The sequence below is a fragment of the Oncorhynchus tshawytscha genome, linkage group LG13 (genome assembly GCF_018296145.1).
Source record: "Oncorhynchus tshawytscha isolate Ot180627B linkage group LG13, Otsh_v2.0, whole genome shotgun sequence".
Classification (NCBI taxonomy): Eukaryota; Metazoa; Chordata; class Actinopteri; order Salmoniformes; family Salmonidae; genus Oncorhynchus; species Oncorhynchus tshawytscha.
The window spans coordinates 29,552,290-29,568,407 of NC_056441.1; the positions used below are offsets into that span (position 1 = coordinate 29,552,290).

General features: G+C 40.5%; 1 protein-coding gene across 1 annotated transcript in view; it reads left to right on the forward strand.

Annotated features, from left to right (window-relative positions):
- The window catches only part of LOC112264650 (potassium voltage-gated channel subfamily G member 2), a 31,005-nt gene extending 17,428 nt beyond the window's left edge, over positions 1 to 13,577 (forward strand). Inside the window, exon 4 of the mRNA XM_024441403.2 lies at positions 12,135 to 13,577. Coding sequence (XP_024297171.1) covers positions 12,135 to 12,866 — 732 coding nt within the window. The 3' untranslated portion in view covers positions 12,867 to 13,577. The remainder of the gene's footprint in view (positions 1 to 12,134) is intronic.
- The last annotated feature ends 2,541 nt before the right edge of the window (positions 13,578 to 16,118 follow it).

The window sequence follows — 16,118 nt, forward strand, 5'->3', positions numbered from 1 at the left end:
TTAAAAAAAACAAATAAAAACAGAAATACCTTATTTACATAAGTATTCAGACCCTTTGCTATGAGACTCAATTGAGCTCAGCTGTATCCTGTTTCCATTGATCATCCTTGAGATGTTTCTACAACTTCATTGGAGTCCACCTGTGGTAAATTCAATTGGTTGGACATGATTTGGAAAGGCTCACACCTGTCTATATAAGGACCCACAGTTGACAGTGCATGTCAGAGCAAAAACCAAGCCATGAGGTCGACGGAATTGTCCTTAGAGCTCCGAGACAGGATTGTGTCGAGGCACAGATACCAAAATAATTCTGCAGCATTGAAGGTCCCCAAGAATCTCTCTCGACAGGCAACAAGCCCGCCTGGGTTGAGGCCAGCGTACATCTGCTGGAATATAATTGATTGCCAGCGTGAATTATGGGAATTATTCCACTGAGTTATTTCAGTCTAGTAAGAAACAAATACATTTAAGAAACATAATAAAATATTTAAATAACTGGAAAAGAAGCCAGGAAAATAGATTATTTAATGTGGGAGATTATACTTCTCTCACTCAAATGAAAAATATCAATGACTTCAAAAGTCTAAAGAAATGTCCTACTGTGGAGAAAGTCTGTTCCTCAGTCATTGTATTGGATTAGTGTGTTAGTCATCATATGGGGAACGCTTTGCCAAAAACAAAATCATCCAAGACAAGGCTTCCACATAAACACGCACGCACACACCCTTTGGAGAGGAATGAGACAGCTACCATCACTCTGCTCTGATCATACACCAGGATCCTGAGGCCATCTAGCCTCAAGTACTTTCTCTCACACGTACACACACAGCATGGCTGGCGGGCTGCACCTTGATCCTCTGGATCTCCTGCTGTCTCGAACAGCATCTCTGTGAGTTGAGTGCCCCTACTGCCTCCTTACGCAGCTTTATTTAACTAGGTAGGCCAGTTGAGAACATGTTCTCATTTACAACTGTGACCTGGCCAAGATAAAGCAAAGCAGTGCGACAAAAACAACAACACAGGGTTACACATAATCAAATGTACAGTCATAGCCAAAAGTTTTGAGAATGACACATATTCATTTTCACAAGTCTGCTGCCTCAGTTTGTATATACTCCAGAATGTTATGAAGAGTGATCAGATGAATTGCAATTAATTGCAAAGTCCCTCTTTGCCATGCTAATGAACTGAATCCCCCAAAACATTTCCACTGCATTTCAGCCCTGCCACAAAAGACCAGCTGCCATCATGTCAGTGGTTCTCTCATTAACACAGGTGTGAGTGTTGACGAGGACAAGGCTGGAGATCACTCTGTCATGCTGACTGAGTTTGAATAACAGACTGGAAGCTTCAAAAGGAGGGTGGTGCTTGGAATCATTGATCTTCCTCTGTCAATCATGGTTACCTGCAAGGAAACAATTGCCGTCATCATTGCTTTGCACAAAAAGGGCTTCACAGGAAAGGATATTGCTGCCAGTAAGATTGCACCTAAATCAACCATTTATCGGATCATCAAGAACTTCAAGGAGAGCGGTTCAATTGTTGTGAAGAAGGCTTCAGGGCGCCCAAGAAAGTCCAGCAAGCGCCAGGACCATCTCCTAAAGTTGATTCAGCTGCGGGGCACCAGCAGTACAGAGCTTGCTCAGGAATGGCAGCAGACAGGTGTGAGTGCATCTTCACACACAGTGATGCAAAGACTTTTGGAGGATGGCCTGGTGTCAAGAAGGGGAGCAAAGAAGCCACTTCTCTCCAGGAAAAACATCAGGGACAGACTGATATTCTGCAAAAGGTACAGGGATTGGACTGCTGAGGACTGGGGTAAAGTTATTTTCTCTGATGAATCCCCTTTCTGATGGTTTGGGGCATCCGGAAAAAGAATGGTACCAACACATCCCCCATTCAAGCCAGCAACTTCTCCCAACCCCCATCCAGGAACAGTTTGGTGACAAACAATGCCTTTTCCAGCATGATGGAGCACCTTGCCATAAGGCAAAAGTGGTAACTAAGTGACTCGGGGAACAAAACATTGATATTTTTGGTCCATGTCCAGGAAACTCCCCAGACCTTAATCCCATTGAGAACTTGTGGTCAATCATCAAGAGGCGGATGGACAAACAAAAACCCACAAATTCTGACAAACTCCAAGCATTGATTATGCAAGAATGGGCTGCCATCAGTCAGGATGTGGCCCAGAAGTTAATTGACAGCATGCCAAGGTGGATTGCAGAGGACTTGAAAAAGAAGGGTCAACACTGCAAATATTGACTCTGCATCAACTTCATGTAATTGTCAATAAAAGCCTTTGACACTTATGAAATGCTGGTAATTATACTTCAGTATTCCATAGTAACATCTGACAAAAATATCTAAAGACACTGGAGCAGCAAACTTTGTGAAAATGTATATTTGTGTCATTCTCAAAACTTTTGGCCACAACTGTACAGTCAATAACACAAAATAAAATAAAAATAGACAAATCTATGTACAGTGTGTGCAAATGTAGAAGAGTAGGAAGGTAGGCAATAAATAGGTTCTAGAGGCGAAAATAATTACAATTTAGCATTAATACTGGAGTGATAGATGTGCAGATGATGATGTGCAAGTAAAGATACTGGGGTGCAAAAAAGCAAGAGGGTAAGTAAAAATATGGGGATGAGGATGCTATTTACAGATTGGCTGTGTACAGGTACAGTGATCGGTAAGCAGGGCAGCCTAGTGGTTAGAGCGTTGGACTAGTAACCGGAAGGTTGCAAGTTCAAACCCCGAGCTGACAAGGTACAAATCTGTCGTTCCGGCCCTTAACAGGCAGTTAACCCACTGTTCCTAGGCTGTCATTGAAAATAAGAATTTGTTCTTAACTGACTTGCCTGGTTAAATAAAGGTAAAAAAAAATAAAAAAATAAAAAGCTGCTCTGCTGTTTAAAATTAGAGAGGGAGATATAAGACTCCAGCTTCAGAGATTTCTACAATTTGTTCCAGTCATTGGCAGCAGGGGGTGCTGAGATGTTGGCCAGGGTAGGGGTAGCCAGGTGGAAAGCATGGCCAGATGTGGAAAAATGCTTATTGAAATGATACATTTTCTACCAGGTGTCAGAGTATGTGAGCGGAGTGGAGCTGGATCCTGCCCAATTTGACTAGAGTGTGGAGTGGCCTTCTATTCCACTCCAGTAGCGCTCACTTCACGAGCTCAGGGCATGGGCATGCCCGGCCCAGCATGCATCTGTAGTCTACTTGTGTGCTGCACCTTGCTTTAGCTACTGTCACCAAGTATCCTAAATATTTTCATAAAGAAACTACTAAAACACACAGGTGACAAATCAAGGTGACTTACCAATATGAGGAGGACCAAGAGGAGGACCAAGAGCAAGAGACGGAGTGTGGTGATGTCCACAACTAAAGAATCATTGTGGAATCTGAAAAGACACATATCCCGAAGGCAGGATAGTGTACTTACTACGTGCACATGCTAACAGAAAGGAATGAGGTGGGTAGCTAGGTAAATGTGTCATTGTAGCAAAGTATTTATGAACAAAGATCTGACCTCTTATACAATAGGCCATCATAGATTTTGGCCCAATAGTCCTGGCATATTTCCTCTTTCAAGGAGCTTTCCATTTTGATCAGGTTATTTTACCTCAGATATTTTGGGCTTACCTACAGAAAAAAGAAAAAAACTATGCATCCTGCCCAGCCTGGCAAGAATAGTCCGAAGAGTGTTTAGCATCCCAGTGTCTCTGCAAGTGTGGAGAGAATATTCTCCACTGCTGACCTGCTCTCCAGGCACCATCGCATGAGCCTGAAGCCACAGACTCTGGTCAAACCCGTGTTTCTAAAAATTAATTCAAAGACACTGAAGACTGAGCCTAATAAGGCATTTAAAAAAAATTGTATTTAATGTTAAGCAAGTCACAGCCTATATGTGCAATTTATAAACTATAATGATTTAATACAATTAAATGTTGTTTAAATGCTGAGTGCTTAATGTCTCTGCCAGCCTAGTGCGTCACACTCACAAATGCTTCAAAATATATTTCTTTGTAGACTAAAACCTTGAAATAATTTAAATAGTATAGCGTATTTAATTAGGCTACCTGTCTGGCTCTTGACTTATTTAGTGTTTATATGCTGTTTTGTACATTCATGCAGCCTATTTGAAATGATGAGCGATTCTTAGTCACCTTTTCATTCAAATCATATGGTTCGGTTTCGATACTTCAAAACCGAATGGTAGGTCCAAGTAGTTAGAAAAACAGATGTGTGTTGGTCAGGGCTGTGGTGGTCATGAAGTTTTGTCAGACGGTAATTGTCAAGCAAATAACTGTCTCACGGTAATTGACCGTTAATTAACATAAACACATTTAGCATCTCTTGGCTTCCACACGCAGCCTACAAGCCACTGATGCAGACCTTTGGAACATCCCTATCTATAATAAATCCAGGTAATATAGCCTACACCTTCACAATAAATCCATTATTGATATTAGACAGGTCTAAAGAAGCATGTGTAACGGTTTTCTAGTGGTGATGAAGGAGAGTCGGACCAAACTGCAGCGTGTCGATTGCGATCCATGTTTAATACAACAAAGAAAACACGAACACTACACAAAACAATAAACGAAACCGAAACAGCCTATCTGGTGCAAACTAACAGAGAGTACACATAGGACACTAAGGACAATCACCCACGACAAACTCAAAGAATATGGCTGCCTAAATATGGTTCCCAATCAGAGACAACGATAAGCACCTGCCTCTGATTGAGAACCACTCCAGACAGCCATAGACCTTGCTAGACAACCCACTAAGCTACAATCCCTATACCACCACCAAAACCCCAAGACAAACACACCACAATTACAAAAACCCCATGCCACACCCTGGCCTGACCAAATACATAAAGATAAACACAAAATACTTTGACCAGGGCGTGACAGCATGATAATGTAGTCTATTTCAGAAGAACAGAATAGCATATTATGAGTTGTCCCTATGTTAGGTCCTGATCTGGCTATGTCAAACGGCTGTGGGCTACACTAGTTCATTTAGCAGACAAGATTTGCTTAGAATTCCGTGACATTATTTGATAGGATGAAGAATACAATTGAGCAAAGCTGAATAAAATAAAAAGGATATTTTCTCCAAGAGATTTGAGGGAGTGCACACATACATTCTGTGTTGAGCAGTGAACAAAGAAATAGGTCAATCCTATATGCTTGATATAGAGTTATTCATTTTACTTTAGTTGTTCTACTAACATTGTTTTGATTTTTAATACGTTGCATGACGTGACTAATGATGATTTGAAAATAGTTGCTTGAAAGGCATGAGCTCTGCTTTGTTTTCTGTGCAGGCTGCACACACTACATCAGTCACTCATTCACAATTTGACAAGGACTCGATAATGATAATGCCTAGAATGTCACGGCACATCCCCTTTGTGTGTCCGTAGCATCCCAAAAACTTTTTTACACAATGTGGCTGATGCAACAGATTAGAACGTTTATCGCAGCAATGCGCACATGGTAGTAGGCTATAAGCGCAGAAATGCGCACATGGTAGTAGGCTATAAGCGCAGCAATGCGCACATGGTAGTAGGCTATAAGCGCAGCAATGTGCACATGGTAGTAGGCTATAAGCGCAGCAATGTGCACATGGTAGTAGGCTATAAGCGCAGCAATGTGCACATGGTAGTAGGCTATAAGCGCAGCAATGTGCACATGGTAGTAGGCTATAAGCGCAGCAATGTGCACATGGTAGTAGGCTATAAGCGCAGCAATGTGCACATGGTAGTAGGCTATAAGCGCAGCAATGTGCACATGGTAGTAGGCTATAAGCGCAGCAATGTGCACATGGTAGTAGGCTATAAGCGCAGCAATGTGCACATGGTAGTTGGCTATAAGCGCAGCAATGTGCACATGGTAGTTGGCTATAAGCGCAAATGTTCCATTAGCGGAAAACACCATTATCAAAAGTAATCGCAAATGCAATTATGCATGTCATGCTTTTATTATAAAGGTGCTTTTTTATGGTGAAAATGATCTTCCCCAAACTTGAAACTCACACGCTGCATATATTTGCCAGTTAGTCTCGACACCCCTTGTAAAGCGGGTTAATGTGCTTAATTTTAAGAAGTTATTTGGCCACTTTAGTTGTAATACAAACCATATTAAAACATATAGGCCTATGGGCTAGGCTACATGAGGTGTGCGAATATGATTTTAAAAAGTCACACAAAAAAATACTTTGTTTCTTACGTTGGATTTGGCATAATTCACTTGATAATATATCATTCACAAGTGAGAGGATAATATTGTCAGCGATCAGACTATTCTTGATTTAATCTTGACTTTACATATATTATTTAGTAAATGTGTAAAATTTGTTTTGTTTTAGAATGGACCATTATCATGCACCTGTATCGAAACCGGGTCAGTGGGGAAAATACATGTCATCTATGCACTTAAATAGTGAATGGAGGATGCTTTTTCCTGTGGTTTATTCTCATGCCAGCCAGGTAGGCTATACTCCTGTTGTAAATATAAGCAATGTGCTTAATATTAGGAAAGTTGAGAAACAAATATAGTAGGCCTATCCTATATAAAACTGAGCCTCCTATTTTTAGTAGAGGCCATCCCTCTGTTTTCTCACACCTATTGAAACGTTGCGCAACATGAGCTCATAGGCTCCCATGAAGTGTTTGATTAGAGGGACAATAGAGTGCTGAGTACAATGCAGTCTACAAATCCGGTGTCAGCCCACAGTCTGAAATTGAGCAAACAGTGTAGAATTTAAGCAACCAGGAAATGACTGAGCAATTTCTGCTAGATAATACAGCCATAAATTCGGAACAGTTTTCCCATTTTGACAACAGTTGCTGCTCCAGTGGTAGAAATCAATAGGTGAATATCACAGCCAATCACAACACTGGTGGGGGAGTAATACTGTGAATCACTATCGTTATCAACAAATATACAGTAACTGTCAAAGGTTTGGACACACCTACTCATTCAAGGGTTTTTCTTTATTTTGTTTTACTATTTTCTACATTGTAGAATAATTGTAAAAGGCATATCAAAACTGTCTCTGTGTAAGTGTGTCCAAACTTTTGATTGGTACTGTATATTATGGACATTTCCAGAAATTACAATGCAAAAATGTAAAATATCCTATGTGTAGCACCTTTAACATCTAAACATTAAACCACAACAGCCTTCAGAATCACAAGGTGCAGGCTCTCCTGTTCACTGAATGTGAGATAGCTGGCCAGTGCCCTCTCACATTGATGAGAAGGAGATTATAATTTTATAATAAATAAGCTATTTTTATTAACTTGCATGACATACCAGCAGTAACCTTCACACACTGAACACCATTTCCCATTCAAAGAAACTGCAGTGCTTGAGGGAGGAGGCCACAGGTGTGTGCAATTTGATCATTAGCAAAGCTTGCAAGCAGTCAGCTGACAATTAAAGGGACATCCCACTGGGCAAAAACTTGTTGAATCAACATTGTTTCAGTGTAATTTGTCAAAGTATTGTGATGTGGAATCTAAGGGGAAAATATGTTGGATTTGAAAAAAGTCTAAACTATTGTTTTGAGGGTGAGATTTCCATCACATGATTATGTAATTATGGTAACTCAATTTCAACAGAGAAACCTTGTAGAAAAATATGTTGAATTTGTACCTTTTAAACCAATGTCAGGTCTTCACCAGTATATCCACTATCAGGAAAAACAACAATAGGCTGAGCAGCACCACCTACTGGAGAATTGATCTATCTATGGCTACCATTTGGTCTCCCATCCAGGGTTTTAACAAAGCCCAGCCCTGCTTAGCTATAATATTGTCACTAACTATTACCAATGTGTTATTGTGAGAATGATTGTTAATAGATCTCCATTTAAAAATGAAATAGATTCACTGTTGCTATCAAAGTCATTCCAAAGGGTAGGTTAAACAGAGCAAATGAAACGTAGCCATACTTTCACTCATATACCATCAATGATGCTATATAGACCTATATAACACAGCTATTGTTTTAATTTAACCCATAATAATAAAATAGACCTATGATTTCAAGTTCTGGTTGATTTGAAATTGTATGATATTCAGCCATGTTTAATTGTTTGGTTGTCAAAGCAACCAAATATCAATATTTGAAGGAGATTCATCTTCTGCTTGGATAGTTCCATCTGTGCCACGGACTTAGTCTGGCTTTAATTTCAGTCTGTCTAAAAATGTATAATTGATATGTTGGATTCACGTCTTTACCTCAACCAAAAATGAAAGTGAAAGAATAGGACTAAATCAAATAAAACATTATTTAAAGCGCATTTAAAGTTTGATTTGATCTAGTCCTAATGTATAACTTCAATTTTTGGTTGAGATGGAAATATGAATCACTTTTGAAATACCATAAATAGCCTATTAACTTGTTGTCAAGTTAACAAATGATATGTTGAATTCACATCTCCAACTCAAACCAAAATAAAAGTTAAAGAATAGGATTAAGCCAGTGTCTCAGATGGAACTATCCAAGCAGTAGATACATCTCCTTTAAATGTAGATATTTGGTTGCATTGTCAACCAAACAAAATTCAGTATTACTTTTGTAATACGTAAATAGCCTTTCAAACGAGTGTAACATTCAACCTTAAAATGGCCACATTGAGGTTACTGTAACTATACATTTCTACTTATGTAATCATATAAAGCGTGCATGTTCAGGATAGCATGCATAGGTCATCGCAGGTCTGTGGAGATCTTCACAAGTGCTGTTATAATCTGCAGAAAATATCGAATGACATTGATCACTTGCACTATGTACTTTATGGTGCGTTTTGGGTGTTCTCGTATGGGGAACTCTTGAAACGTAATATGGCCATGTTCAGTAGCTCCTATGTTCACACACTCCTCTCCCAGCCCTGCCCCGCCCAGTGAGGTGAAGGAGATGAATGTTATAAGGGCTGAGGTAAACAAATTGACTAAAGCCATTGAAAAACTGTGTGTAATAACAGCCAGCTCAGCATTACGCTAAGCCTGTTTTTGAAATCATGCCCACTTACACACACCTTGGGGAACAAAGGTTGTCCTCCTCCTGTGGTGATTGGCCATGTTGTTTAGTTAACACACGACATGGCTGCTACACACCTATCTGGAGCTCTGATATGGTCAGAGTAGCGTGTTTGCTGAATCTGATTATTGTGTGTGTGTTCATTTGATCCACTGTAGCCATGTACAGGGCCTTCAGAAAGTATTCATACCACTTGACTTACAGTACTCCACATTTTGTTGTGTTACAGCCTGAATTGAAAAGTGATACATTTTTACAAATGTATTAAATTAAATGCATAAATATATAATTTATATGAGGATTCACACCCCTGAGTTAATACATGTTAGAATCAACTATGGCAGCGAATAACAGCTGTGAGTCTTTCTGGGTAAGTCTCTAAGAGCTTTGCACACCTGGATTTTACAATATTTGCACATTATTCTTTTGAAAATTCTTCAAGCTCTGTCAAGTTGGTTGTTGATCATTGCTTGTCTTTCCACAGCCATTTTTAAGTCTTTCAATATCCTCTTGGTAAGCAACTCTAGTGTAGAATTGGCCTTGTGTAAGGTTATTGTCCTGCTGAAAGGTAAATTTGTCTCTGTTGGAAATCGGACTGAACCAGGTTTTTCTCTAGGATTTAGCCTGTGCTTAGCTCTATTCCATTTATTTTTTATCCCTAGTCCTTGCCAATGACAAGCATACCCATAACATGATGCAGTACCCACCAAGCTTGAAAATATGAACGGTGGTACTCAGTGATGTGTTGTGTTGATTTGCCCCAAGCATAACACTTTCTATTCAGGACATAAAGTTAAAATCTTTGCCACATTTTTAGCAATTTTACAGGGTGCATGTTTTGGAATATTTTTATTCTGTACAGGCTTCCTTCTTTTCACTCAGTATTGTGGAGTATCTACAATGACAAACTTAAATGTTGTTAATCCATCATCAGTTTTCTCCTATCACAGCCATTCCACTCTGTAACTGAGTGGTTTCCTTCCTCCTTATTTAGCCTTGTCATAACAAAGGGGTTGAATACTTATTGACTCAACCCATCAAAGGACTTTACTACAACAACAACTGGCCAAATTGTGCATTTATTTTACATGCACACACACTTTCAAGCACTTACGCACACATACACACTTCCCTCTGGGGGAGAAATTGGTTGATTCAACGTTGTTCCACGTGAATCAAAGTGGAAAACTGATTGGATTTGCAAAGTCATCAAGGGATTTTCCTATTAAATAAAAAATAAAAAAACTTTTAGCCTAAATCCAATGACATGGTGATATCTTTTGTTGATTTCACGTTGAATTCATGTTAGTTGGTAACTCAACCAAATGTAAATCAAAACTAGATGTTGAAATGACGTCTGGGCCCCGTGGGTTTATTGTTGTGCTTTGTGAATAACCAAGCATAGTGAAGCAGTTGCATGTTGTTTGGATTAGTAAACGTGGAAGAAAGGTTTATGTTGCTCTGGTTTATATTTTTGAATGCTGATTTCTGTGCTGCCTTTTGCCTTTCAAGCCTTTCAGATACAGCTTTGCTTTGATTAAGTCACCCAGCCTGGTTTTTACACTCCCTCCTCACTCCACTATGTCTCCAAGGATACACTGGAGTGGTTTTTAAGATGCATATTCTATTGGTTGTTTTTTTTAAGCACCTCTAGCATCTTATTCACAAGTGATGATTCTCTAACAGGTTAGAGCTCAACTGCTGGTCAAAAACACGTGTTCCCTAATCACATTTAAGGAGTAATTGAGGAGACTATGATGGAACGGAAGGATGTACTAACTGGAGGAAAGTTACTAAAAGTTGGCAAAAGTAATTAAGACATTATTTCATGCTCACTTCTTCCTAAACATGTTGATGAAGCGTAGCTAGGTTCCCCAGAGCGAGAGTGCAATAAAAGGAGAGGCCGACAGCTTGGCGTCTTTCTTTCATAGAAATGAATTATTCTAGATGTTTGTACAGTATAAACCTTTACACATACACCCCATCACCACCCCCACCTCGCTCCTCATTCTCCTTCTGGGTCTGTTTTCATAATCACATGTAAATACAGTTATGTAATATTTATGGACCCATTTAGAGCAGACGGAAAATTGATTACACTACAGGAAGTAAGGATATTTCATCATGCCAGAAGTAAATTAAAGTATTTATAATATATTTATAATGTAGTCAAGGTTGGCTTTAGCTTAGTCCCCGCTGATCCCAGGAAGGAAATTAATTTCCTTTAATGAAGTTGCATTAATAACAGTCAGATTGGAGAGAGTGGGAGGAAAGGGAAGGAATCAATGGTTTATCCTCAGCTTCACGTTGCTGTTGACATTGTGGCTGCATGAGTTCTATGGATCTGTCTCATGGCACACTTGTATGACTTTATTTATTGTGGCTGGACACCAGTAATTCATTTTTTGGGTACAAAGATTCTGAATGTATGACCAGATATTGCTACCAGGGTGATTTGTCTAAAGGAGATGACAGTCTACAAACAGAGCCTATAATAATATAAATACATTGTACTGTATAGCCCATCTTAGCCTTGCCAATTAAAGGAAGGAATTTCTGACATCATCAAAGCCTCTCTTCTCAGTTTTATAAATCATGTAAAGTACTGCTGACAGACTGCCTGTCTATTTTATAATCACAGGAAGAAAAAAACATATCCCTCAGGCTGTTTGATCAAAGTTACTCGTCTCTTTTCCTTATGATCCCAATCAACTAACAGGGATGTTCAGATGGTTTATGTGCTGCTCCAAGACCCTCTCCAGCTCTCCCTCGAAACATTGCTCCTCCCCAAATCTCTACCCCCTCACCCCCCCTGGAGCCCCTGCTGGTGTAGAGGAGTCTGACGCCACTGGTGGCTGTTGAACTGGTCCTTCGAGCCAGATAGGAACAACTGACAACTTGTGTGATTAGGAAACAGTTATCCAGAATGTTTTATAATAGTGAATGTAGTGTCGTTTCCTACCAATGTCTTGCATTATAATTGTTGCTTGCCTTAACACTGTGTGTTCACTCTCTTCTACTGTGAGTTTTTCTTAACACTACGTTTCCTCTGTCTTCCAGGGTGAGTGTTCTCAGAGGTGCTACAATATCTTTGTCCTGGAGACTGTGTGTGTGGCCTGGTTCTCTCTGGAGTTCCTGCTGCGCTTCATCCAGACGCCGAGTAAGTGTGTGTTCCTGAAGACGCCCCTCAACATCATCGACGTGGTGGCCATCCTGCCCTATTACATCACTGTGATCGTAGACTCTCTGTCTGAGGGAGGGGAGAAGCCCAGCGGCGGGAACAACTACCTGGAGAAGGTAGGCCTGGTGCTGCGGGTACTCCGGGCCTTGAGGATCTTCTACGTGATGCGTCTGGCACGCCACTCCCTGGGGCTGCAGACCTTAGGCCTGACGGTCCGACGCTGCACCCGCGAGTTCGGCCTGCTCCTCCTGTTCCTGTGTGTTGCCATGGCACTGTTCTCCCCGCTGGTGTTCCTGGCGGAGAGCGAGATGGGCGCCAAGTACGACTTCACCAGCATCCCCGGCACCTACTGGTGGGCTGTGATCTCCATGACAACGGTGGGGTACGGGGACATGGTGCCGCGTAGCATCCCGGGTCAGGTGGTGGCGCTCAGCAGCATCCTCAGTGGGATCCTCCTCATGGCGTTCCCCGTCACCTCCATCTTCCACACGTTCTCTCGGTCCTACCTGGAGCTGAAGGAGGAGCAGAACAGAACACTGAGACAGAAACCAGACTTCCAGGACTCCAGCAAGTCTCAGAACAGCGAGGACTCGGCCGAGACGGACAGTTAACATGGCATCACTGTCGCCGCCTCTGCTTTACGCAGGAAGTCCATCGCCCTTGCGTCACAGAGGAGGGCCATACAGACTCAAGACTGAGTGTGTGTGCAACGTGAGAGCCTGTGGGTGTGCAGTGCACTGTGGGAAACTCGTACTAAAGCTGGAGGATCTAAACAGGGATGTGATGTTTTTTTCAAGCTTAAGAAGAAAAGGAGCTCCAACATTTTGTGAGCCTCCATAGCTCTGTCCATCAGAGTGTGTTCAAGAGTTTCTAAGATTTTATAAGACAGCTGCATAAGTCTTTTTGCTGACATTACTGGTGTAGAGCTGATCACATTATAAAATCACAAGTTCTCTGTGGTCAAAGGACATTTCACCCAGGAGTATAGAAGCCCTACAACACAGGTGTATAGCCCTACAGCACAGCATGGGGAGAAATCTTCTCTCTCACAAATATTCAGTGTGATAAAGTTAATATTTTAAGGGAAAAAACACTAAAAATATAATTTTGGTATATATTTAGGATAATAAATATTGCAAAAAGATATAAGTGCAATAAGAAAGATTATTTAACTATAAACAACACATTTACATATTTCAGAATGCTTAGTTTGCGTCTATATAGACTCAGGATCTGCATATTTTAATAAATGTAAGAAAACCATGACCTCGGCTGATACAATGTATGATTCTACACTTTATTAAATTCATTTGATCCCATGATTCTGTCTGGAGGTTTTCCTCCAATTTCACATCTCTGAATAATAATGGCCTTCCAGACATGTTATGTTCAATCTAATCAGAGGTGCAACCTTGGTTTTAGAAGTGGGGGGGACATAATTATTATTATTTTTTTATCCAGTTGGATAAACACTCCATACAGCCTACCCGACCGCTCGGAGGCGTCCGCATGGTCCTAAAGCACACCATTGCCTTGCTTTGTATCACATTCCAATGATAAAACTGGGGGGGACAAAATTGAATTTCAGAATGTGGAGGGGACATGTCCCCCCGTCCCCAGTGACAGTTGCGCCCCTGCATCTAACAAGCATCTAACAATTATTGACGAATAATTGTATGGATTAGATCATGGAAACCCATGGGAATCAATATGGACTGAACAGACTGACTAAAGGGATTAGAAACAAATTAAAACACAATCTTGATCAGATCTAGAGAATCGTGTGTTAAGTAGATATAGATACATTTTTTGAGAAAGGGCATGGGCAAGGTTAGAACCTGTGACCTTCTGGTCCCTATCCCAGTGCCTAGTCCACTGTGCTAGTAGGGGTGAGGGCATCACCATTGTTATTTCCACATACATAAAGCTGTTAAATCAGTCATTTGGAATGTCAGTAGATGACAAATGTGATTAGTTAAAGGGCAGCTGAACTCATTGATTCCGCATGTTTTTCTGCTGCTCATTCAAAAAAGATGGATGAGGGTGTGTTATGTTCGCTATATCGTACCCGCAGTTATTGTTTTGTCCCTCTTGAGTCCCGGGAGAAACCTTTCGACCTCAAAATAGTCTGAATATGATAATTAAAGAAATCTGTCATTTGGACATTTTTGCAGAGGTCTTTGTCGCGCAATTTTACATCTAGCTAAGGTGTTTGATGCATTCTCTACTGCAGACAGTAGAATCAGCTGATGCTGCGCTCACTACTGATTTCTAAGAACATGTCTACAACTTCATCAGCAAGCTGTCAAAATATTGTAAATAAAGCAAAGCTACATGCTGTTTATCAGTGCCCTAAATTACATCTTAGCTAGCTAAGTTCCATCTCTGTGTTTGTCCATGTAGCTAGCTAGCAGGCACATTTAGCAGGCAGGCCACGTTGGCTAAATCAGCTTAACAAGTCACTGGCAAGTGGCAAAGTACTTTGGTGCCACTTAGTTTTTACAACTTTCTCACTATGTATTACCGGAGTGAGTCCGTCTGGCAGTGTTTCATAGCGAATCATGTTACGAAACAGGTCACGGCGGTACACGATTGAATTTTTTTTATATTATCAAGTGACAGTTGGGATCGAAGTGCGCATTGTCTCAATTCTCATTTTTCCCTCAATTCTCAATTTAATTAAAATAATACATTGACGATGTGTTGTCTTATGTAAACAAGACCGAGGCGCAGCGCAATGTGGACAGTTCTGTTTCACTGGCTGTAGGTTTTGCCATATGATTGAATAGAGCGCAATCAGCAAAGCTGATTGATAGTTTGAGTTAGTGTTCCCACTCAGCCATATCTCCATGTTACAGCGCTTGTTTACGGAAAAACAGACAGAAGACGAGGCGACGACCTGTGCTGATTAGCTGTCTAGCATGCTCTGAACACCTGTGTGTCAGCTTAACTCGGCAAATGTAGCGGAATGGAGCTAAGAACATAACAGCTTCCCTATATCTCTCAAATATCCGTTTTGGTAGATGCTGACCAAAATTATGCTATTTACACTTAGTAGTACATCTTTACACCTTAATCAATGTTTCTGACTATTATCGATGTAACAGGCCATTTTCAACCAGATAAATTAGTTGTTGAGTTCAGCTGCCCTTTAATATGTTTGGGAAGTTTGGAAAACGAAAGGTACATTGGGATTCGAACTGGCGACCTTCTGTGTTTAATCAAAAATACATTTAAAGTTTGATATGATTTAGTCCTATTCTGTAATTTAGATTTTCGGTTGAGATGGAGACATGAATACAATTTATTAATTTGTAGACAAACTGGAATTAAAGCCAGACTAAGTCAGTGGCACAGATGGAACTATCCAAGCAGAAGATACATCTCCTTCAAATGGTGATAAATAGCCAATTAACTTGTCAACAAATGATATGTTGATTCATATCTCCAACTCAACCAAAAATAAATGGGATTAAGCCAGTGGCTCATGCGGAACTATCATAGCAGTAGATACAGATGTAGGATCTTAATTTGAGCCAGTTTGCTACAGCAGGAAAATTATAATCCTATAGCAACAGGAATGGATTTATGTGGATTACAATTAATGGAAATGTTTGTAAGGGTTTATACAATTTCTTAAGAGAAAATAAAATCCTAGATTAAAATAATAATAATAATAATAATAATCAGATCAAGCGTTAACAGACGATAGCAGACACCCGCATAGCAGATGCTTTGGTGGTGGAAATGCATTGGAGCTGTCAAATCGGTGAGCAGCTGTCCTGGCAATCATTGTGACAAGAATCAGCGAGTTGCGCGTTCCGTGGTGCCGTTCTGCTCTGCTATTTGCAGCTCGCCTGGTA